The 25,024-nt window shown below is 34.0% G+C and overlaps 1 protein-coding gene across 1 annotated transcript in view; it reads right to left on the reverse strand.

The window, feature by feature from the left end:
- Positions 1–25,024, reverse strand: part of Slc35a3 (solute carrier family 35 member A3) — a 44,218-nt gene that overhangs the window by 13,605 nt on the left and 5,589 nt on the right. The window contains exons 2-5 of the mRNA XM_047548275.1: positions 13,172–13,376; positions 8,662–8,816; positions 8,462–8,584; positions 2,617–2,788 (exon numbers count right to left, since the gene is read on the reverse strand). Of these exons, the coding sequence (XP_047404231.1) occupies positions 2,617–2,788; positions 8,462–8,584; positions 8,662–8,816; positions 13,172–13,358 (637 nt within the window). The 5' untranslated portion in view covers positions 13,359–13,376. The remainder of the gene's footprint in view (positions 1–2,616; positions 2,789–8,461; positions 8,585–8,661; positions 8,817–13,171; positions 13,377–25,024) is intronic.

Genomic DNA, 25,024 nt, shown 5'->3' on the forward strand with positions numbered 1-25,024 from the left:
AGCAAATATGTATGTGATGGTATGTGTTAGGAGTTGTTCTAATTGCTTTTGCATGTCAACTTACTACCTATGAGATACTTGTATGCCCATTTTATAGATGGAACAACCTCTGCAAGCTCACACTGCTAGTAAGTAATGGACTCAATATCTGAATCTAGGCAGTGTAGTGCAGGAGTTTTATATTTTCCCTCTTTTTTTAGAGTCTATGATCCTTACCACCACTATGCTATTTAATCAAATAATAAGTCATTCAACCGGTCCTCTCTTTTCTATTTTTTTTATCAATGTAAACAATGCTTAAATAAATAACCCTGAACATCTGTTATTTTATTATAGGATAAATTTTATTAAGATGTGAAAGTCTTGCATAAAATATACATTTATTTAAAAATTTGGTAAACATTTCCAAATTGAGAACCAACAAAGTTATATATATAGCTATCATAGGTAATAGAGTTTTTGTTTTTCCACTCGCTGGCTAATAATGGATCTTATCAATTTGCTAAACTTTGACAATTCAACATCTGAAAATGTTACTACATTGTTTTAATTTTTCTTATAATTTTTAGTTATCTATAACTTACTGAAGTATCCTTCAAAAAGTATCCTTTTCAGTCAGCTTACCATTTTTTCCCATAAGCATTGTGCTATCTGGTTAAACCAAAAAAAAATAAGAGATCTCTGAAGCACCACAGAATAATGAATTCTAACTTATTTCCCATTTTATCTTACAATCTAAAACAATTTTAGGTAACTCACAAAGACCTTTAATATCTTGTTTGTTCTCATCTACTTGCATATTTATATAAAGAGTTGACATTAGTGCTTATTACATGGATATGGAAGGCACTTTTTTCTAAATCATATGTATTATCTCATTTAATACTCATTAGCAATATATGAGGTAGGTACTATAAAGCAGTATGTTTTTCTTTCTTGTTTTTTTCTTTTTTATAGTATTGGGAACTGAATCCAGGGTTTCCTGCATGCTAGTTAAGTGCTATACCTCTGAGCAACATCTCTAGCCATTTTTTAATCTTATTTTGAGACAGAGTCTAAGTTGTCTAGGCTAGCCTCACACTTGAGATCCTCCTGCCTCAGTCTCCCAAGTAGCTGGAATTAAAGGCATGCCCCACGACAGCCAGCAATAAGGTACTATATTTTATAGATGAAAGTGAAGCATAGATATGCTAAAATAACTTCTGAAAGGTCACAGAGACAGTAAGTGATTAAATCAGGATTTGAGTAGTATGACTTTAAAACCAAGTGTTCTTAAGCACTCTCGTACAGATACACTTTTTCTGCAATGGTAAATTCAACAGCTTACTGCTTTCAAGCCTATGCAATTGCATTAAAAACAAACCAAACAAAAAGAAGCTAAATTAAATTTTGCTTTAAAAATATTTACCCTGAAAGGGAAAAAATGATACATTACTACACATTTTGCAGAGAAACATAAAGAAATCCTATTTGATAACATGAAGATTCAGTTTTCTGTCACCACATTATTGGAAAATAGATGGAAAGATGACTTATCAAATTTGGGGGGTTTGACTTAAAATATGGGCCATTAGGAGTACAAACAGCTTGCTGTTCAGGAGCTAGATGAGGCCTATATGGCTGCTGATCAAAAGAGACATGTATATCTATTAAGTTGATGTGGATTGGGAGAAAAAAAATAGTAATTTCAAAATAAGCCCCAAACTTGCAAGGACAAAGACTTAAAATAAAATGTGTTTACTTGCAAAGGAGCTGCTTTTCACATAGACAGTTTTATATGTAGCACTATCCAAAGTGAACATAAGCCAGGAATATTAATTTTTGGAATCCTTGTATGAGGATTTAATCATCATAACACTATAAATAGTTTAAATATTTGCTCAAAGGCAATCTTTCCACAGGGATTCTTTTAAGCTATTTACCTTCATTTAGAAAATGCTGTATTGTTTAAGAACTAAAACATAACACTTTGAAATAAAGAGGCATGTTAACATTTCAAGAAACCAGAAATTCATCATTTCTAACTTCCTCTCCTTAAGTATCTTAATCTCCCTTTTCAGGAGTAAAATAGTTGTTATTTGCAACACCTTATAGGAAAGAAGTGAAAACTAAGAGTAAAGTTACTAGTGCTACAAATGGTGAGAACAGAAATAGACTATATCTTATGTTACAAACCTAAAATTCCATATTCTTGAATAAAGGCATTCATTTAAAATGTTTTTGTTTGTTTGTTTGTTTTTTGTTTGTTTGTTTTTTGAGACAGGTTCCCACCAAGTTGCTTAAGACCTCTGCTGATTTGCTGAGGCTAGCCTTAAACTTGCAATCCTCCAGTCTTATCCTCTCAAGTTGCTGGTATTATAGGTATGTGCCACCACACCCAACTTTAAAATATATTTTTTAAAAAGGAAAACCATTGCCAGATATTTTCATAAACAGCATATTTTATTTAAGAAGATGTACAGAAATTTGTAAATATAACAATATAATCACTTTTTAAAATACTAGAGGGGATGGAGGTATAGCTCAGTGGTACAGTATTTGCTTAGCACGCACAGGCCCTGGGCTTAATCCCTAGCACCACGAAGAAAAAAAAATTAGATAAGACTTAAAACTTACCAAGCTGAATGTTTCTTATCCACACTGATTGTTTTGTTTCTTTTAAGATTTTCTCAAAATAAACTCCAGCAAAGCCACTTGAAAAACATGCTGTAAGAACTGCCATGAGGCCTACAAATTGAGAGCCAGCTGAAAGTTCCTTAGAATCAATCTCTTGAGAATCTGAGGGCCACTGAATAAAAATAAAATTGAAGTTTACTTCCTATGATACTTTAATACTTTACAAAGTGCACATTAAGAACCCACTCTTAGAATCATTTGATTTTTCTCCCACATTAACAATGTATTACTATTTCTCAAAAAACACCCTAAAGGACAATAAGTATTTATATTTTACCTCTTACAGAGACCAATCTATTACTTTAAGATAATCTGTTAAAGTTTAATTTTTTTGTGTGCTGGGGAGTGGTATAGCTCAGTGGTAGAGACTTGCCTGGCATGCACAAGGCCCTGGGTTCAATCCCTAGCACCACCTATTAAAAAAAGATTAAGCTGGTCACAAGTGGTGCATACCAGTAATCTCAGCTACTCAGTTGAGGCAGGAGGATACAAAGCTCAAGGCCAGCAAAGGCAACTTAACAAGGCCCTGTCTCAAAATAAAAGATAAAAAGGATTGGGATGTAGCTCAGTGGTAGAACACTCCTGGGTTCAATCCCTAGTACTTCCCCCTAAAAATGTTTAATTTTTTATAGATTACCATTTCAAATATAGGTATATGAAAGTATAAGACTCTTACATATGCCCTCTGTTGCCTCAGCAAAAGCTTAGATAACTGGAAAGAGATGTACTAAATCAAGTAAGCTGTTGGAAGGGGAACCCCAAACAGAGTCAGGGAAATATGGTCCATCAGAAAATGAAAGAAAACTTGAGTTCACAAGAAAGGAAATGTGTTTCAAAATGTCCAACACAGGGACTCCAAGGTCATAAATCAGGTGTATGGTACTCTATGGCTTATATGTTACTGACATATAATCATTTGACACCTTCTAACTGCTGTTTTCTTTAACATCTATTTCTTCACTCCTCTGATTTATCTTCTATAGCTAAACTTTTTTTGTGGGGGAGGAAAGAAACCTAATTCATTCTTTTTAGATATACATGACAGTAGAGTGTATTTTGACTTTCATACATATATGGAGTATAACTTAGTTTAATTAGGATCCCATTCTTCTTGTTGTACATGAGGTAGAGTTTCGTTGGTTGTGTATTCATATATGAACATAGGCAAAGTTATGTCCAATTCATTACTACTGTCTTTCCTAGTCCCATCCACCCTCCCTTCCCTTCATTCCTCTTTGTCTAATTTAATGAACTTCTATTCTTCCCTCAACCCCACTTTATTGTGTATTAGCATAACATATAAGACAGAACATTCAGCCTTTGGTGTTTTGGAACTGGCTTATTTCACTTAGCATGAGTCTCTAGTTCCAATCATTTACCAGCAAATGCCATAATTTCATTCTTCTTTGTGGCTGAGTAATACTCCACTGTGTATATATACTCGTTTTTTTTTAATCCATTCATCTGTTGAAGGGCATCTAGATTGATTCCATAGTTTAATTATTGTGAATTAAGCTGCTATAAACATTGATGTGGCTGCATCACTAAGTAGGCTGATTTTAAGTTCTTTGGGTATAAACTGAAGAGTGGGATAGCTGGGTCAAATGGTGGTTCCATTCAAGTTTTCTGAGGAATCTCCATACTGCTCTCCAGAGTGGTTGTACCAATTTGCAGTCCTACTAGCAATGTATGAGTGTACCTTTTCCCCCACATCCTCACCAACATTTATTGTTGCTTGTATTTTTGCTAATTGACATTCTGACTGGAGTGAGATGGAATCTCACTGTAGTTTTAATTTGCATTTCTCTAATTGCTAGAGATGTTGAACGTTTTTTTCATATATTTGCTGACTGATGGTATTTCTTCTGTGAAGTGTCTGTTCAGTTCCTTTGCCCATTTACTGATTGGGGTTATTTGTTTTTTTGATGTTAAGTTTTTTGAGTTCTTTGTATATCCTGGAGATTAATCTGAAGTACAGGTAGCAAAGATTTTTCTCCCATTCTGTAGGCTCTCTCTTCACAGTCTTGTTTCCTCTACCATGAAGAAGCTTTTTGATACCTTCCCATTTATTGATTCTTGATTTTACTTCTTGCACTTTAGGAGTCTTGCTAAGGAAGTCAGTTCCTAAGCCAACATGATGGAAAGTTAGGCCTACACTTTCTTCTAGCAGTTGCAGGGTCTCTGGTCTAATACCTAGGTCCTTGATCCACTTTGAGTTTTATGCAGGGTGAGAGATAGAGGTTAAATTTCATTCTACTACATATGGATTTCCAGTTTTCCCAGCACCATTTGTTGAAACTATACTTTTCATGGCTACCAGAGACTTCTCAAGATGTTACATAACTTGTAATAACAAAACTGTTTATTTCCTACTTCACTGCAGCACTGACAATATCGATTACTAATTCCTTTCCTCTTGAAACTGTCTGCTTTTTTTCTTGGTCCTTTCTTTCCAATCATCATATCTATGTTACTCAATAGACTTCCTGTGAGAATGGAATGTTCTTATATTTCTTCTGTCCAATAGGGTAACTCTATACACATGTGGCTGCTAAGCACTTAGTAAGTAGATAATGTGACTGAGGAACAGGAAATTTTAATTTTACTTAGCTATAGGTATTAAATTTAAATAGCCATGTGGGGCTTATAGCTACCTCTACTGACAGAATAGCTCTATAGCACAGCTTACACTCATCTCTCCTAGCTGGAGAGTTGATTCACAGAAACACTGACATCTCTTCTGACCTCAAGTCCAAGATTTCAGTTGCTGCTATTCAGAAACTTGTTACCTCCTTAAAGCCAATGTGACTAAAATTTACTTGTCTTTCTCCAAAACACATACATTTTGATGTCTTTATTACTATTAAAAATGTCACCATTCAAACCTGTCTTTTATTCTCCTTGAATTTCATTCCCTCTGATATTTATTAGTCTCAAACTCATACAGAGTCTTACCTCATTACAAGTTTTTTGTTTTTTTTTTTTTTTTTTTTCCCTGACAGGGGTGCTTTATCACTAAGCTACATCCCTGGTCCTTTTTATTTTTTATTTTGAGACATGGTCTCATTAAGTTCCTGAGGCTGGCCTTGAACTTGCAATCTTCCTGTCTTAGCCTCTAGAGTCACTGGGATTATAGGTGTGCATCACCACACCTGGCTGCTCATAACACCTCACATATCTCTGCTATAGGATATTCCAATTCCACTAACTGGCCAATATAGTTTCCTCTTATGCTAACTGCCTTCCATTCCTTCAACCTTTTTCTCCACCAGTGTGCCCTGCAATCTACAGGATTTCCCTTTTAATCCCCAGTGAAGCCTTAACAGCCTAATGTGGTCAAATCTAAGCTCCTAGCCTGATACTAAACACCATATATAATCTGGTACCAATGTGTATTTTGTAATCTCATCTTCTGTAACCCTTTGTTCCAAGCAAGTTTCTTGCAGTAATAGCTTTGTTCCAAGCTATTTCTTGCTATTATTATCTTGTGCTTATCCACAACTATCTATCTGTACTAAAAAAAAAAAATCCCTATTTCTGTAATGCTTTTTCTGGTGCTTCATACCTGCTGAAACTGGTTGTGCCACTACTAGTTTGATAATCTTGAACAATTTAGTTAACCTCTGGGACCTTCAACTCTTCTTCCTCAAGTTGAAAAGAATATTTACCTTAAGAGATTATAACATATAATATAGAAGAAGCATCAAGTAGGGTGCCTGGCATATAAATATTCAATATGTGGATTTCATATAACTATTATCTTTTAAAACCTAATTTAAATCCAACTTCATCCCTGAAGCTTTCCCAGAAGTGATATGTACTTTCAATATATACAAATCATTTGACAAACAATCATTTGTAAAAACAAACGTCATTGTTTTTTTCTGATCTTAAACTATATTTAAATGTGGCTAATTAGACACTATAAATAGAATGAAAGTGAAACACAGCTCCTGCTTTCTAGGAACTTAAGTTGTAATGGTAAAGATACATGTACATAAGCATATATGAAGTACTAGAAAAGAGCTATATACAAAGTAGTATGGTAGCAGAGAAAAAGATATAAAGCTCAGTTTGGTATGTTTGGAAGGTATTCTAGTAGATGTTACTGCTCAACTGAGTCTTTTTAAATAAACAAAAGGGGCTGAGGGTGTAGCTCAGTGGTATAGTGCCTGCCTAACATGTTTGTAAGGCCCTAGCTTGAATTCCCAGCAAAAAACAAATGTGAAAGGGGAGAAATCATTGGATGCACAAGAAAGAGAATAAATAAATACATAGATGCACAAAATAGCCTCTATAAGCAAAGAAGTTGTAGAAGCTGGGGAGCAGCAGAAATGAGCCTAGACTAGAAGACATAATCGGGAAGTTCTATTTTGTCATGCTAACCATTCTGGTCCTGAAACTTCTGTTATTTGTCTTCATAGTTTCTGTCAAATCCATCTTCCATTACAATCATTAATTAGTTGATATTTTAATTTAAAACACTTTTTAAAACTTAATGCCTACTTAGCTTATATTAGGCAATATCTATAAACATGGATTTGATAGTTATATTTTTATAATACCCATTTAAAATAAGTTATTAAAAATCTTTACTCAAGATAAACATTACACTGGTAAAAGTGACAGGGATCCTCTGGGTGGCAGGGAAGTGATCTAATTTGACTCTTTTTAAAACATATCATAGTGGTGACTAAGTAAAGGCTGAATTTAGGGAGATGGGTAAGACTGGAGTTAAAAAACAAACAACAACAACAAAAAAACAGTAGGTAAAGTCCACGTGACAAAGTATGAACTAGGGAAGTGTGATAATAGGGAAACAAGGACATAATCAAAAAGATTTAGAAAGCAGAATTAATAAGGTCTTAGTGACTAGATGGGCAGAAGAAAGCATCTAGGACAGCTCCTAGGTTGAGTAATGATTGGAAAAAATAAAAATAAGAGCAGGTCTGGTGAGGAAGTAGATGAAGTTTAATTTTAGATATGTGGAGTTTATGTGATCTACTGAACAACCAAGTAAAATTCAATAGACCTTTCAATATACAAATCTGAAACTACAGATGTTATATAACCAGAGCTGATGACACAAACTGAGGAGGCATCAGCATATCAGTGTTAAAACACACACACAAACTGCAGAACAGATGAAATCTCCACAAAAAGGATATAACTTGCGAGAGAAAACAAGCCAATAAACAACCCCTTTATCTAAAGTGAGTATCAAGAAGAGAACTCCATGAAAGAAACCAATAAGGAATGAGACTCAGAAAAGAAAATATTGTGAAGCTGAAAAGACATTAAGGAGGTAGCCAATAATCTCAAATACTCTACATATCCAGTAAAAATAAGGTCTATTTAATATAGTGTCTTATTTCCTTAACCAGATTATTCATTTCTTCGCTTTTCTTCTTCCGTAGTGCGGGGGACTGAACCCAAAGTCTCATTCATGCTAGCCAAGTGCTCCACTGATCTATATCCCCAGTACTTTTTATTATTTTTTGAGATGTGGTCTCACTAAGTTGCCTGGGCTGATCTGGAACCTGCAGTCCTTTCGACTTAGTCTCCTGAAGAGTTGTGATTACTCATTTCTTTAAGTAGGTAATTTTATTTTTATTTATTTCTTTGAATCACTGATATCAATGTAGCATTCTGCAAAAAGGAAGTCCTCAAAAAATATCAGCATTTATTTGCCTCAACAAATAAAAGAACCATGTTCTCCAAGCAAACTAAATAAAGTTTCAAGACTATGATAAATATGAAAGGTATACTTATCTTCAATAATTACCTGTACAAAAGCAACTCCTGTCATCAGAATTACTAGAGAGAGCCATTGGTATACACCTAATTTTTTACTAAGCATAGACACAGAAAATAATGCTGTTGTAAGAATTTTCAACTGATATGTGACCTGAAAAAGAAAATAGCAATATTTTTAATGCTGTTTATTTCTTACTTAAAAGGACAATACAAATTAATTTCAAGTACCTGGTAAGTAGCTGCATCTAGATTTGATAGTGCCACATAGAGTAAATTATTCTGAAGAGTATATATCCCTGATGGAATAGCAAGTTTAAGTGTTTCCATAGGTTTATTAAGAATTTCATCATGCAGTACTCGATTCAGTGCTCTTAGACTACATTCTAGAATAAACAAGTGAAATGGAAAAAAAGCAATAATTAGGTAACTCTGAGTAAGTTGTACATCCATTCTCTCAAGACCTCAATTTCCTCATTTGTTTAAAAAAAAAAAAAAGGAAACTGAGATACATGTTATGATGCTTTCAGGTCTAAAATATACTTTTATCATGCTAATTTTTCAAATGTTAACTATTATAAGGTAGCCTATTAAGAAGAGTATATTCTTATACTCTTTCTTATATGTAACCAATTTGTTCATATATCTACACACACACATACACAAACATTTATGATAACCAAAGGCTCAAAGTATTAACACATCAATCAAGTATCCTTGCTTTACTATAGTAACATTATAAAAATTTGTATTCTGTACACTTCATTTATCATCAGCTATTTGTGCAATTAATAATTATGAAAACTTCAATCATGAAAAGAAGGTAAATCAGGGGATAGGTTTGGCTGCAAACCATGGAAAACCCAAATAACAGTAGCTCAACTTGTCTCATATAGCATGAATCCAAATCTCATGTTTCTATAGCAGTTTAAGGAACTAGGTTATCTCAATATGCAAATATATTGGCTTTTTACTTTCACAGTTTTCATCTGTTGTCTCTGCATGATATCTAACAGGTTCACCAAATGACTAATGAACCTCTGGTTCTTGTTTCATGCAGCAAGAAGAAAGAGGTGACAATAGCTTTGTAGGTATCTTACTCTCATTTCTGGAATATGTTACATTAGCTACCCCTAGCTATCAGAGAGCTGGGAAATCAAGTCTTTTCCTTTATTTTATCCACATTAAAGACAAAAAGAAAATACAGAAAGGAATTAGAAACAGACTTTGAGCTAACCTACAGTATTAATCACACACACAGTCCAAAGAACTCTGATATATGAATCTCTCCAAAAATGAGAAATTCTAAGGAATGCTACCACTTTACCAACAATGACACTTTGCAGATGATTTTCTCTCTAATATAAAATAGGAAAATTTTAATTATGAAAAGTTTTTTTGAAGTGAAAGAATTTTAAAGATTGACACCTATTACCTACCCTTTTCTCAATCCAAAATAGTAAAACTAAAATAAAAACTGAAATATTGGGCTGGGGACATAGCTCAGTTGGTAGAGTGCTTGCCTAGCATATACAAGTCCCTCAGTTCAATACCCAGCACCACCAAAAAAAGAAATATATAAATAAATAAAACAAAAACTGAAAAATTTTTTTACTTTATCAGAAAAGATCTAAAATATTAGCTTATGTTTTAAATTTCAAATTAAAAATTTAAAGAACTGATGCTGTCCTACACTTTTCTCACAAGTACTTTAGTAAAGGCTGTACTCCACATTCCTGCCAATTTCTGGTATTGTTACACCTTTTATTTTTGTCAACCTGAGGGCACTAACATTATATCTCTTGGTTTTAATTTCCCTGATTGCTAGTGAGGTTGAACATTTTTTTTTTCCTAGTGCTAGGGATCAAACTCAGGGCCTTGCACATGCTGTGCAGATACTCTGCTACTGAGCTATGACCTCAACCCTGAGAATCTTTTATGTATTTACTGGCCAGTCAGGTTTCCTCTTCTGTGAATTTGCCTATTTATATCCTTTGACCCCTTTTTTACTGAGTTGCTATCTTTTCTTACTGAATTGTCAGAGTTCTTTGTAATTCTGGATATTAATTATTGGTGATTACATGTAATAAAAATATCTTTCCTCAAACTATGGTTTGGCTCCTCACTTGGTCTGACATATAGACATTTTTAGTTTTAATATATCTCCCCCAAAATTATCTATTTTTTCCTTTATGGCTTATTTTTATTTTTGTATCTTGTTTGAAATCATTCATAGACCATGATCATAAAGTTTTGTTTTTAAATGCCAATCTTTTGTCCACTTGGAATTTATTTTTGTGCACAGTGTGCCTATTAATGCTTTAGTTCACTGAAATTTGATTTTATCCTATCTCTCCACAATGCAACCATTTATGCTAAAGATAGCTTTGTCTCCACCATGTTAAATGTAGTATATATTTGTATTCACCTAGACATCAGCAACAAAAACACTAATTTCTCAGCTTTTCTATTATATGTTCATATCTTGCTGGTGGCCCCTTCACAGTCCGTCTCTTACTGATCCTCTCTTCTGAACTAGACCTCTAAATATTGGGAATGATAACAAAGCTCAATCTTTGGCCTTAACTATAAAAAAAATTCCTTTTTACCATAATTGACCTTAAAACATTATATAAGCTGACAAATTCCTGAGTTTCATATTCATATAATCACTAGTTGACATCTCAATTTGAATGCTTTACAGGTATTTCAAACTTAATATGACTCAAAGAGAAGCCTTAAATTTCCTCCAAACCTGTATTCCAGATATCATTCTTTAGAGCACTCATTCACCCAATAATTTAATCTAAAAACCTAGAAATCATTATCCAAACTGGATTCCTCCCTTTTTCAGGCCTTCACATATTCAATCTATTAGCAAGTCATGTCAAATATAGTTCAAAAGAAGATATACAAATGGCCAAGAAGCACATGGAAAGTCATTGTTATTAGTGATTAGAGACATACAAGTCAAAACCCCAATGAAATACCATTTCATAAATACTTGAATAGATATGCAAGGGGGAAGGACAAGGTTAGACAAGGATGTAGAGAAAGTGGAACCTTTGTACAGTGCTAGTGGAAATGCAAAATGGTATGGGGTTGCTAGGGAAAATAATTTGACATTTCCTTAAAAAGGTAAACAAAGAATTACCAGATGACCCAGCAATTCCACTTCTAAAAGAAATGAAAGAAGGAAGTCAACCAGATGTTTGTACATCTATTGCATCATACTCATTGTTCATTCCAGCATTATTCAGTAATCAAAAGGTGGAACTACCCAAGTGTCCGTCAACATTTGCATAAATTTAAGTAAAATGTGGTACATTTTTACAATGAAATATTATTCAACCATAAAAAGAAATAAAGTTCTGATACATGTTACAACATGGATAAATCTTGAAAACATTACACCAAGTGAAATAAGTCAGACATAAAAGAACAAATGTTATAATTCAACTAATATGAAATATTTAGACTAGGCATTTTCATATAGACAGAAAGTAAATCATAGAGGATTGGGGATGTATCAGTGGTAGAGTGCTTGCCTAGCATGACTGAGGTTCTGGGTTCTATCCGCAGAATAAAAAAATAAATAAATAAAATAAGTAAATTAGAGGTTACTGGGAAATGGAGATAAGGGCCAATGGGGGGAAGTATTACCTAAGAGTTCCAGAGTTTGTTTCAGATGATGAAAAAGCTTTGAAAATTGGCCATGATTGTACAACACTGCAAATTAATTGGCAATTAATGCCAATGACTTGTGCATTAAAAATCATTACAATTGCAAGTGCTAAGTGAAATATATTTATTACCACAATTTAAAAAAATTGATAAAATACTCCAAAAACCATTTAAGAGTACACTTAAAATTGAAGAATACATGCACCAGGCCCTGGGTTCAATCTCTAGTACTGCACACACACACACACACACACACACACACACACACACACACAAAGGTGACTTGGGGCTGGAATATAGCTCAGTGATGATACAGCATGTGCTTAGCATGCATGAGGCCTCAGGTTCAATCCCCAGCTCCAAAAAGAACAAAACAAAACAAGTGGTGCATGCCTGTAATCCCAGCTGAGGCACAAGTTCAAGGCCAGCCTGAGCAATTTAGCAATACCCTGTCACGAAATAAAAATAAAAATAAAAAGTGCCGGGGATGTAGCTCAGTATTAGACTGTCCCTGGATTCAATCCCTAGTACTGCAGATAACAACAAAACAAAACAAACAAAAAAAAGTGAATTGAATGGTTCATGAATTACATCTCAATGAAACTTTTTAAAAATTGTATCAAGGGCAGAGGATGTAGCTTGGTGGTAAAGTGTTTGCCTAGCATGCATGGGGTCCTGGGTTCAATTCTCAGTACCACAAATAAAGGGAGAACTGTATTAAGTTAGTGCTGAAATTATCAATGTAGCAAGTAAAATAAAATATCTTACTTTAGTAAAAAAATTATGACCACTTTAAAGTTCTAACAGTCACAGAATTATAGTTTACTTTTTTCAAATTATTATACAATAATTATAAGAAACTATGATTCATATTTATAGTATTGATCAGAAGACATGAATCAGGCATGAATTAGGATAAAATGCCTTTATTCCCAAACTAAATACTAGGACAGTTAGACCTATGCAAGAGTTCAAATGTGTAGTTACCCATATGTTTACATATATATGTAAATTAAATTAGTCGCACTAAGTAAAAACAAAAAACCTTGATACCTACTACTGTCTTTGTAGACTAATAACAGGCAGGCCATTATCTTCAAAAGTTCAGCAACAACCACTGCTGTAGAAGACAGATAACGAGGTCCTTCCTCTTTTAAAGTCCTAGAATAACGCATTGTTAGAACCAAACTGGTAGTCTGAAAGACCAAAATTCCCAGGGAAAGGTATTTTAGGTTGGTGGACATTGTTTTATCTTCATTTGCCTGAAAAACAAAATAAACAGGGCAAGTAAATAAAATTACAAATTAGAGAAACAAACATCCAACAAGAGGCTTCTGGTTCCAGACAAGATGGAATAAGCACCTATTTTTCCTTCTTAACCCAAATACAAAAAGGAACTACCAGAAGACTCTGAAAGGTGAAGAAAATAAAGGTAAATCAGCTGAAGACCTCAGGTTTCAAGGGATACCCCAATAATAAATTCCTTGGAGATTTTCTGCCACCTATATTTTCTACTCTGGACACCACAGTAACTCACAACCTGGAATTGCTAACAGGAATAGATCAATAACAACAACAAAGTAGTCACAAGAAAAATCCAGTTTCTCTAACCAAAAGACTTAACAGAGCAATCCTAACACAGTCCTAAGATGACACAACAAAACCCATTAAACTGGGACAGAGCTCTGTTGACCATCACCACTCAGAATCAATGAGAGCAGAAGTAGTGAGACCCTGCTCACTACCTCTTAATACAAAATATTTTAATACAAAATAGGTCTGGAGAGGTAGCCCTTCCCTATCCACTAGAGAATCTGCAACCATAGACACTATGGAGTAGAGAGCTCTGTTAACCATTTCTGATATACAAGATGAATATCAGCAAGGAAGCAGTACCCAGTGTCCCACTACTAATACAGATGTAAGTAGGAACCAGAGTCTCATAATACTCAAAATGTCCAAGATGCAATCCAAAATGAGTATATTCATCCCAAAAACCAGGAAAAATCTCAACTTGAATGAGTAAAGATAATCAAGAGACAATAATGCAGAGATGATACAGACACTGGAATTATCAGACCAGAATTTCAAAGAAGGCTGAGCACAGTGATGCACATCTATAATCCTAGCTACTCAGGTGGCTGAGGTAGGAGGATTGCAAGATCTGTCTCAAAATAAAATAGAACTGGGATGTAGCTCAGTGGTAGAGCACTCGCTTAGCATGCGTGAAACCCTGAGTTCAATCACCAGTACTAAAAAACAACAAAAAACCATTCAAATAAGCTATCATAAAAATTCAGCAAGAAGCAATTACAAACAATCTTAAAATAATTTCAGAATCACAAAGATAATGAAAAATAATGCAGAAATCTGAAAATATATGTTCCACAAATACTTTTATATGAATGTTGATAGGAACTTATAACAACCAGAAATGAAATAACTCAAATGTCCATTAGCTGGTGAATTATTAAACTTACTCTGCTGTAGTTCTACAAAGGTATACTACTTGGCAATAAGAAAAGAGAAAATACAACATACTAATATAAAAAATATCAAAAGTATCAAAAATATGAAACATGCCGAACAAAAAATTTTAGACAAAACTGTATATATTATACAATTTCATTTTTATAAAATTTCAGAAAAGAAAAAGTAAAACTTATATGAAGTGATACATATAAACCTATGGTTGCCTGCAGCCAATGGCTGGAGTTGATGGTTGATTGCAAAGGATAGCAAGAAATTTTTGTTGGTGGTGGAAATATTCTGTATAGTGGATATATACTATATCAATTTTTCAGAACTCACTGAATCATGCATTTAAATGGGTATATTTCACTGTATAAATTAAAACTCAATAAAGCAGATTTTAAAAATTAAACATTGGCCAAGCACAGTAGTGCATGCCTTTAATCCCAGCGGCTCAGGAGGCTGAGGCAGAAGGATGGAGAGTTCAAAAGCCAGCCTCAACAAATGGCGCGAGGGCTTAAGCAACTCAGTGAGACCCTGTCTCTAAATAAAATACAAAATAGGGCTGGAGAGGTAGCTCAGAGGTTAAGTATCCCTGAGTTCAATCCCCAGTACAAAAAAAAAAAAAAAAAAATTAAAGATTCAACTAGGTATAGTGGCACAGGCCTATAAATTCCAGCTATAATAGGAGCCTGAGGTAGGATGATCTTAAAGTTCCAGATCAGCCTGGGCAACTTAGTGAAACTGTCCCAAAAATAAAATAAGTAGGGCTGGGGATATAGCTCAATGATATATTGCTCCTGGGTTTCATTCCCCAAACTGTCAAAAATAATAATAATGATAAAGAATAAAAAGTTAAAGATTGAGGACATATTAAATAATAGCATTCCTCATCATGCTTTCCTCTAAACTTTGGTTCTGTTTCTGATTTCATGGATTAATGACAAGTATATTCTGTTATTCATCTAACTCTTGTCTTTTCCACAAGTCCATCTTCCACATCAAAATCTTTGATTACAATCTTTGTTTATAGTATATCTCTTTATAGTTCTCACAATAAAGCCACATTTACTGTTCTAGATATATGATTTTTCCTAATTATTGCAAGAGCATATAATATATTCAAATAGATTTAACAATTCTATATTATATTAGGCTACATATCATGATTACAGAAACCTATTCTTTTAAAAATGTTTGTATTAGTGCATTATAGGTACATATAATATTGGGTTTCATTCTGACAATTATACAAGCATGGAATATAATTTGCTCTAATTCAGTCCCCAGTACTCCTTCTTTTCCTCCCTTTCTTCCTTCCTCCTGTTCCCTTTCATCTACTGTACTGGTCTTTCTTCTATTTATTTATAGTTTTAAAAAATTAGTTCACTATAGACATACATAAAGGTGAAATTCACTGGGTGCAGTGGTGTGCATACCTATAAACCCAGTGATTTGAGAAGTTGAGGCAGGAGGATCACAAGTTCAAGGTTAGCCTCAGCACTTAGCCAGTGCTAAGCAACTTAGTGAGGCCCTGTCTCAAAATAAAAAATAAAAATGTCTGGGGATGTGGTTCAGTGGTTAAGCACCCCTGGATTCAATCCCCAGTACCAAAACAATCAAAAGATAAAATTCACTGTGATATATCCATATATGTACACTGGACAGTTTGGTCAGTTTCATTCCACCATTCTTTACTTTTCCTGTCCCACCTCCCTCCCTCTCCATCCCCTTCCCATATTCCTCTAAATTTTCTCTGTTCTACTGATAAACCTATTATTGAAGGCATAAAGTCTAGCTTACTAAATCTGACAACTCCTACCCTGCATATGCCTCGATCACAAACAATGTCACACCATGAATAGAAGGATGAATTTTTAACGGTGAAATATATATTCACTATTAAATACATATAAATATAATTATTCAAAAAATTATCTTAAGCATTGATTTGAATTTCAGAGACAAAATTAAATAATATACCTCTGTTACACGAAGGATCAAGTTCAAAGGAAAGAATACATAGACTTTATCAAACATTTATCTCACTTTTGTAAACCTGCAATGGCAAAGGATCTAATATGAACTAAAATGACAGCAGTTTATAGGTGGAAGATGCTTTAGAAATCATTGAATATAATTTCATCATTTTAAAAATGAAGAAAATAGTAAATAGTGAAAGTCAGATGACTTGCTAAGTTCACATTCAAGTGATTAGAAATACCAGCTTATATAGTTAAATATTAGCTTTCCTGGTTCACACTACATGCTACTGTAAAATGCTAGGGACATCCTGGTTCTTTATCTCTGAATGGAAAGAGAGTAAGTTGCCAGCAACCTATATTTGGCATAGATATCTACTTCTCCTGGAAAATGTTAAACAATAATTTCAAATCTGTTCAAGGAAGTCTTTTGTTTAGTCTATGCTACCAAGATCATAATGTACTGGTTATAAAAGCAATTCCCTAACTCTTTTGCAAATAAAAATTTGAAAGGTCAGTTTCTAAGCTAGGGTATACTTTTAAAATTTTCTTTTTCATTTCCAAACATATACAATATTAATATAAACATTCATAATGATAATACAGTTCTTTATCTCTGATGTATTTGTTTTGGTACTAGGGATTGAATCCAGGAGTGCTTAACCACTGAGCCACATCCCTAGCTCTTTTTATTTTTTATTTTGAGACAGGGTCTCATTAAGTTGCTTAAGGTCTCACTAAGTTGCTGAGATTGGCTTTGAACTTGCGATCCTCCTGCCTCAGCCTCCTGGGATTACAGGCATGTGTCCTCATTCTCGGGCTATAACATATTTTTTTAACAAGTTGAAAAGTAGAATATATGCAAATAAGTGATCATTTCTATCAGAATAACTATAAAATTACAATTTAATTTACTATTCTATCAAAAGGATGAATAAACTCAAAATGAAAATAATCAAAACAGTTGCATTTGTAGGATTATTACAAATACATAGTTTGGTTTTGGAATACAACATATGTAAAACTAAGCAAATGCACAGCAAATCACTAAATATAAACTGGCCAAAATAAAGATTATGTTCCATTGCTATGATTTATAAAATGATTATTATTTCTTCATTTGAATGTCTAAATTATTTTCACTTCAAAATTGAAAACTTAATTTCATATTTAAGAGTTAATTTTAGTCCTTTTTACATGTTTTCTTACCCCAAATTTTCCTTTAATCCTCCTAGATGTTCTCAATCCTCTTGCTTCCAGATTATTGTTTCATAAAAATTTCCTATAAGAAACTTAGCAATAATCAAGAAGAAACAGTACTAGATTCTTTCATATACATAGCCTCATGTGATGTACTATCAAAAATCTTGTTCTGGCTGGGTACAGTGGTGTACACATGCAATTCCAGCTACTAGGGAAGCTGAGGCAGGAGGATTACAAATTCAAGGCCAGCCTAGGCAACTTTGCAAGGCCATGGCTCAAAATTTTTAAAAATTAAAAAAAAAAAAAAAAAAAAAAAAAAAAAGGGCTAGTAGAAGGTGTAGCTCAGTAGAACAATGCCCCTGGATTTAATCCCCAGCATCACCAAAGCAGGGGGCGAGGCAGGGGTGACCATCAACTTTATGTTTTTAAGATTTACTGTTAAAAACCTGTCAAAGTGCCCCTGGGTTCAAGTCCCAGTACCAAAATAACAACAAAACAAACAAACAACAACAAAAAAAAACCCACACAGCCAACAGGACTGGGGATACTGTTCAGTGGTATAGTACTTTACCAGAATGCATGAGGCCTTGGGTTGAATCCCCAGTTTTTGAAAAATAAATTAACTACTGTATAATTAACAATCCAGGGCATTTCAAGTGTTGGGCTAGTTCTACCACTAACTAAATCCTTAACCCTAAAGTAGACTGACTTATATAGCAATTATACTTTACCCCCATACTAAGGATTGAACCCAGGACCTTCTTTCCACTGAGCTGTATCTCCAGTTTTTTGTTGGAGGTAGGGTCTAGCTAAATTGCCCTGGTTGGCCTCAACGCTGAGATCTTCCTGCCTCTGCCTTCAGAATTGCTGGGATTATAGGCATGCACCATTGCACTTGATTTACACTATCAGTAGTCCTAAAAGTCCGTTTCAGTTCTTCTGAAGTCTTTTCCTTACTCACAAGGACTATTTCTGGGTTTGCTTTATCAGTCTAATAGATCTTTTTCTTTTTTATGCTGCTGAGGATGGAACACAGGACCTCATACAAACTAGGAAAGGGCTCTACCACTAAGCTACACTCCCGGTCCCTCCTAATAGATCCTGCACTTGCTTATTAATTGCTACTTTTCATTTGAAGTTGGATTAGTTTGCTAGTCATAAAGTTGAGTGCTGTAATTTTAAAATCTCTTCTTATACCCGATGAAAATATACAAAACTTCATTCACTAAGCTCCATTCATTTGGATTTGTTGAGTTTGCTAATGGCTTCACCAGAAAGTTCTTTTGCATTTTGTACCAAAAAATACATTAGTAAGCTTACTGCAAGTTCAAAGACAGTCTCACTAATTATTAAATAGTTTTAATTGAAAGGCAGGGGCTGGGACATAAACAAGTATCAGAACACTTCCTTAGCATGGGTGAAGACCTGGGTTTCATCCCCAACATTGCAAAAAAGAGGAAGGGGAGCGGGCAAGAAGGAAAAGAAATGGTTTTTCAAACATACTAGAAGGCATTAAAGTAGCTCCTAAAGAGCCTTGCTTTACAAAGCTCAGTAGGCCAATTCCAAGTTGATTTAAATGTTTCGCATGTGCGCACATGCACACACAGGATACATTTAAGGTCTGGGTGTAGCTCTGTAGTAGAAAGCTTGCCTAGCATATCTTAGGCCCTGAGTTCAATCTCTAGCACCAGAAATATACAAATGGCAACATATTATATTACCTAATGTATATGTACTATTTTTTTTCCTTATATTAAACACATTTGTTTACAACATGGATAGAGAATAAAGGGCTTAATATTAAGGCTGTATATGTACTATTACTACCACCTTCCCCCTAAACTAATCAGAATTACTGAGAAATCAGTTGTATATACCATCATTAATAGCATTACAGATATGAAGTTCTGAAATATTCAAAACATAAATTAATATTTTATAATTTTTTGGGCTATACTGGGAATTGAACCCAAACACTACCACTGAGGTATAACTCAGCCCTTTTTATTTTATTTTTGAGACAGTGTTTTGCTAAGTTGTGCTGGCTGGCCTTGGAACTTGTGATCCTCCTGCCTCAGCCTATCAAATAACTGGGATTATAGGAATGCATTACTGCAATGGGCTTTCTATTCATCTTTTCAAAGTTAAAATGGGTCCTTTGTAGAAAAATCTGAAAATCAGTATGGTTGTGGATTTATTTCTTATGTCTTACCAATATACAGCCAATATAATATTTAGGTCTATGTATGAAGTCTATCACTCTACTGAGACAAAATCTATATTTTGCTGATACTTGTGTTCAGCCATTAAAAATAAAAAACCTAAATGTTTAGTCAGTGTTTTAAAACTGCAATAAAACATACACATTTTTAAGACTATTGCATATATAAGATATGTTGTAAATAAATTTTCTTTCTATTGTAAAAACAAGATTAAATTTCTAAGTTTTGATTTTTAGAGTGAACTACATTTATTAAACAATAATTGTGAAATATACTCCCTTAGTGTAATACGATAGTCCTCCAGAGGTTAATGACATAACAGAGTATTTGTGAAAAACACACGTTATAAGTGTTTCGCAAATATGTCTGCATTCTTCACTAGTCAGAAACAACTGCTGGTGTAAAAAACCTTTCAACATTTTTCCAAGTAAATGAACATAAAAAGTAAATATATATACAGAAATGCTAAGCTCAGTTGCAATTTTTTTGTCCATCATCTTCCATGATGCCAAAACTTTAAAATCTAGAAATAAGCTGTACACTAAATAATAACAAAATTCATCATGATTGATTTTATTTCTGACACTAATATTTATATTTTTAACTACCTCAGAAGTACACACAATACTTTTTAAAAAAGCAATAATACAGGCTGGGGAGATAGCTCAGTTGGTAGAGTGCTTGCCCTGTAAGCACAAGGCCCTGGGTTCGATCCCCAGCACCCCCCCCAAAAAAAATCAATAATATTCTGCACTTGAAATCCATAAAAATCATATGGAAAATCCAAAAACTCTTTTTGTGTAAGTGAAAGAAATGAGGAAAAAGTAATTGATTTTGATTCTATGATAGAAAGAATAACTTCCACTAAATTAGTTCACTCATAAGTGCTTATGAAAGCAAAATCTTGTTCAATAACACTTTCTTGTTTGTTTTTTTTTAGTGCTGCTAAGAATTGAACCCAAGGCCTTTCTTGTTTGTTTTTTTTTAGTGCTGCTAAGAATTGAACCCAAGGCCTACGTGTGTTAGACAAACACTCTATCACTGAGCCACACATCTCCAGCCCAGTAACACTTACCCAACTCTTTTATCATTTATAGGTTCCTATTACATTCTAAGTTAAACAATGTTTTCATTGTTTCTCCTTTCCTTTCTTCCTCATGGTGTCATGTGTCTGTTTATATAAGACAATATCACCTGTATGTAAGTTACATTACTGTCAATTTTTAACTTATTTCACTGACTGCAGAGTTTCCATTACCTACCTGTAAGTAAAATCAATATACGAATATTTCTTCAATTATACAAATTTAAAATCTATGTCTTCCAATTTTTAGATAAAAAATTATTCAGTATTCTTTACATAAAGTCAGTGATTAAAAAAAAATGATCTAATATACAGAGCTCTAAGATCCCCTGCCAAATGTGTGAAGCCAAGTAACAAGGTACTCCTTCCCACCCTCCCATTTCTCCACCTATGTGCTATCCTGCTATACTATTTTCTACTATGGTCATTTTCCACAAAATGCAGGAATTAAAAGACATTCCACAGACAGCAGAGACTAATGTGAAAGCTGCATAGGGCCATTCATTACTAAAAGTTCAACACTTAGAAGAGAAGGAGCAGAAGTAAAAACAAACAACAACAACAAAAAAAAAAACAAAAAAAAACCACGGAGATAACATACAATTTTCCAGATGGCAATAAGCCATCAAATATTTAAGACATACTTAGTATGGTGAGGTACTGTACATGCAATCATGAACAAGACAAACTTTCTTATTCTCTAGCATAAAGGCACATTACTCAAACAATTCAAAAAACAAAAAAGAAATAGTATGTGTAAATTTCTATGACAGGAAAATAAAATAGAGGTACAAAAGAAAAATATTACAAGGAAATTATAATCTTGTTTTATGTCAACTTGGTTAAGCTCCAACAACATTGCCCCCAAACCCATTCTCTGAATGGTGCTGAGTTTTAGTTGGTTAAACGCAAAATATGGACAAGAGTTAGAAAGTAGAAATGAAGCAAGATCCATCACTCTCTAAATATTGTCAGGTATACGTGGTGGGAGGAAACTGAGATACTGATAAGCTCCAGTTTATCCAATCTCTACCTGAACTAGGTCAGCTCTTCTTCCCAATTGCTGACCCACTGAGCAATAGGAGGCCAAGACCCTCCACCAGATTCTTTGTGAACACAAAAGGCAACTACACAGAACTGATAGCTTTTCATAAACCCTTCTAGCAGTGATTTTATGGTACTACTCTGGCAGCAAGACATGGATGGATTCCTATAGTCCTCTGAAAGCTCTGACTTGTCTAACCACACCAGTGTTTCAGGAGGGCTGCTTAGTGACATTTCAGTAATCCTCCAACACCTTCTTCTTTGACCTTTACTTCCCCTGCCTCACCCACAATTGTGAAAAGTCTCGTTTCTATTATAAATCTCTCATCCCATAATACTAAAGGATTGTTTTCCTTACTGAACCCTAATAGATATTGTTACTGGTACCAAACGTGGTTGCAGGATAATAGAACCATAAGGTGATAGGAATCTGGAATAAATTTTCTAATGTGACTAGATTAATGGTAAAGGAGGCACTGGTAGTTCACCAGGTAGAAGAATTACTTCAACTTTCACTTGTGCATAAATATCTGCAATCAAAATAAGACTCTGGATAACAAGTTGCTGACACAGATATTTAATTGGAAACAGGAGAATAAATGTTTTCACTGATGGCTTCTAAGTTAATTAGAAATCTTGGAGAAAGGAAAGAATGAACCCAAGGCCCTAAAAATCACAACCCAAGAACCAATCAGAAAGCTTTTACAATGGCCCTAAAACAAAATTACACCTCATTTAGTAGCATGCTCGACATTTCTGAAAAACAAATCCACAATCTGATCCTATGGTTGTCTGAAATAAAAGGCAATTTGAGTTTACAATCTGATAGAATCTCATGATTCTACATTCTAAGTATTTTTTATAATCTCTATATCCCAGCACATTGAAATGTCTGAGGATTATAGTAGGCTTAATCATGGCTCCCAGAAGTATCAGGTCTTGATTTTTGGAACCTGTAAATGTTACCATCCTTGGAAAAAAGGGGATTTTGCAAATGAGATAAAGAATGTTAGGATTGGAAGATTCTCCAGGAATCAAATGGGTAGACCCTAAATGCCATAAAAAACGTTCTTCTTAAGAGATGTACAAAAGAAGAGAATATATGAGTATCTAATGTATTGCATAGTGAATAAAACTGTATGGTTTACTTGAGGAAGTAGATTTAAGTGTTCTCATATCCTCCACACACAAATAGTATGTACAATGATCTATATATTATTTAATCTGATTGAGCTGTTTCAAAATAGATATACCAATCATTGCATTGTGTACTTCATAATATAGATATAAAAATTTTACTTGTCAATTATACGTCAGTATATATGGAGACAGTGGGAGAGAGAGAGAGACAGACAGACAGACAGACACACCCTAGGAATTGAACTCAGGGTCTTGAGCATGCAGGCAAGCCCTCTATCACTGAGCTACGTTCCCAGACCAGGAAAAAAGGTTTTTTAAAGAAGAGAACCCAGATACACAAGGGAAAGCAATACAAAGAAGGGGCAGAGAGAGATTTAAAGATGCTGGCCTTGAAAATTGGAGTGATGCAGACACAAGCCAAGGGATACTGGCAGCTGTCAGAAACTAGAAGAGGAAAGAAATGGATCCCACTTTACTCCCTGAAGGGAGTAAAGCCTGCTGACATTTTGATTTTAGCCTGGTAAAATTGACTTTGAATTTCTGGTCTCCAGACCTATATGAGAATAAATTTCTGCTGTTTTAATCCACCATATTTGTGGAAATTTGTTATAGCAGCCACAGAAAATTAATACAAGGACCTGTCTTTATTTTTAAAAATTAATTATTCTCTATTCTATGTGTCTATTCAGATAGAAAGCATTTAATGTTTTAGAGGAAGACTGGTTAAAATTGTTTCACTGAGCTACACTACCAAGACCCTTTGCTGTTTTAAAAAAACAAAAGGCAAAAACAATTACAGGTTGTCTCTATTTTCATTAGTATCTGTTTTTATAAACTGAAATATGAATAGCATATAATCAGATATAAAGTTTATAAACTAGAAAAGTGCTAATTTTAAGTTTTCTGTCTATACTGTAATATTCAAGTTGATTCCTTTAAATATTAATTTATTGTTCAGTTTCAAATATACTACTTGTGTCAAAACAATGTGATCTGAAACATAACTTCATGAAGAAAGTCAAACAGAGTAATTATTCTATAAGATAATGTTGCTCCCCATGCACTAACAATAACAAGGTTCTAGCACTTTTCAAAGATTTTTCATATATTTAAAATTAAGGTATATGAGGGTAATCAAGAATAAGGGGGCTCTTAGTATAGCTCAGTGGTACAACGTATGATTAGCATAAGCAAGGCCCTAGGTTCAATCCCTTGCACAAAGGTGAGGGGAGTGGGAGAGGGAGAGGGAGAAGAATGTTATGTATTTAATTGAGCCTTTAGAATAAGCCTAAAAGGTGAGTATCCTTAAAATGATTTTTTTTGTACCATTCAAAAACAATAAAATAATTTTAGGAAAATGTGCTTGATAGTGAAAATAATTTAACTGAAACTTAACAGAACATATAGAATGAGCTGGATTTTATCCTAGCTGGTAATTATATTTGGATAATTAATGAAAGATTACCACCTCCATTAAAGATAAGATTCCAATACTAGAATTCAAATGCTGTGTAGTTTCTTTTTTTCTCAACCACTATTCTTTCTAAACATGAAACTGCAGCCCCTTCCAGTAATTCTACTGTCAGATATTTATATATACTATGGGGTTATTGACTTAAATCACATAGAATATGAATTACATTAATTATGCTTATTCAATACTTACTATTCAAGTCTCATGTCGTCACCCTGCTTACTAATGGATGCAGCAGGCTTCAGACTCTTTCAAAGTCAGTGTATTTTCTATACAGCAGATATCTTAA

This window comes from Sciurus carolinensis, chromosome 1, assembly GCF_902686445.1.
Source record: "Sciurus carolinensis chromosome 1, mSciCar1.2, whole genome shotgun sequence".
NCBI lineage: Eukaryota > Metazoa > Chordata > Mammalia > Rodentia > Sciuridae > Sciurus > Sciurus carolinensis.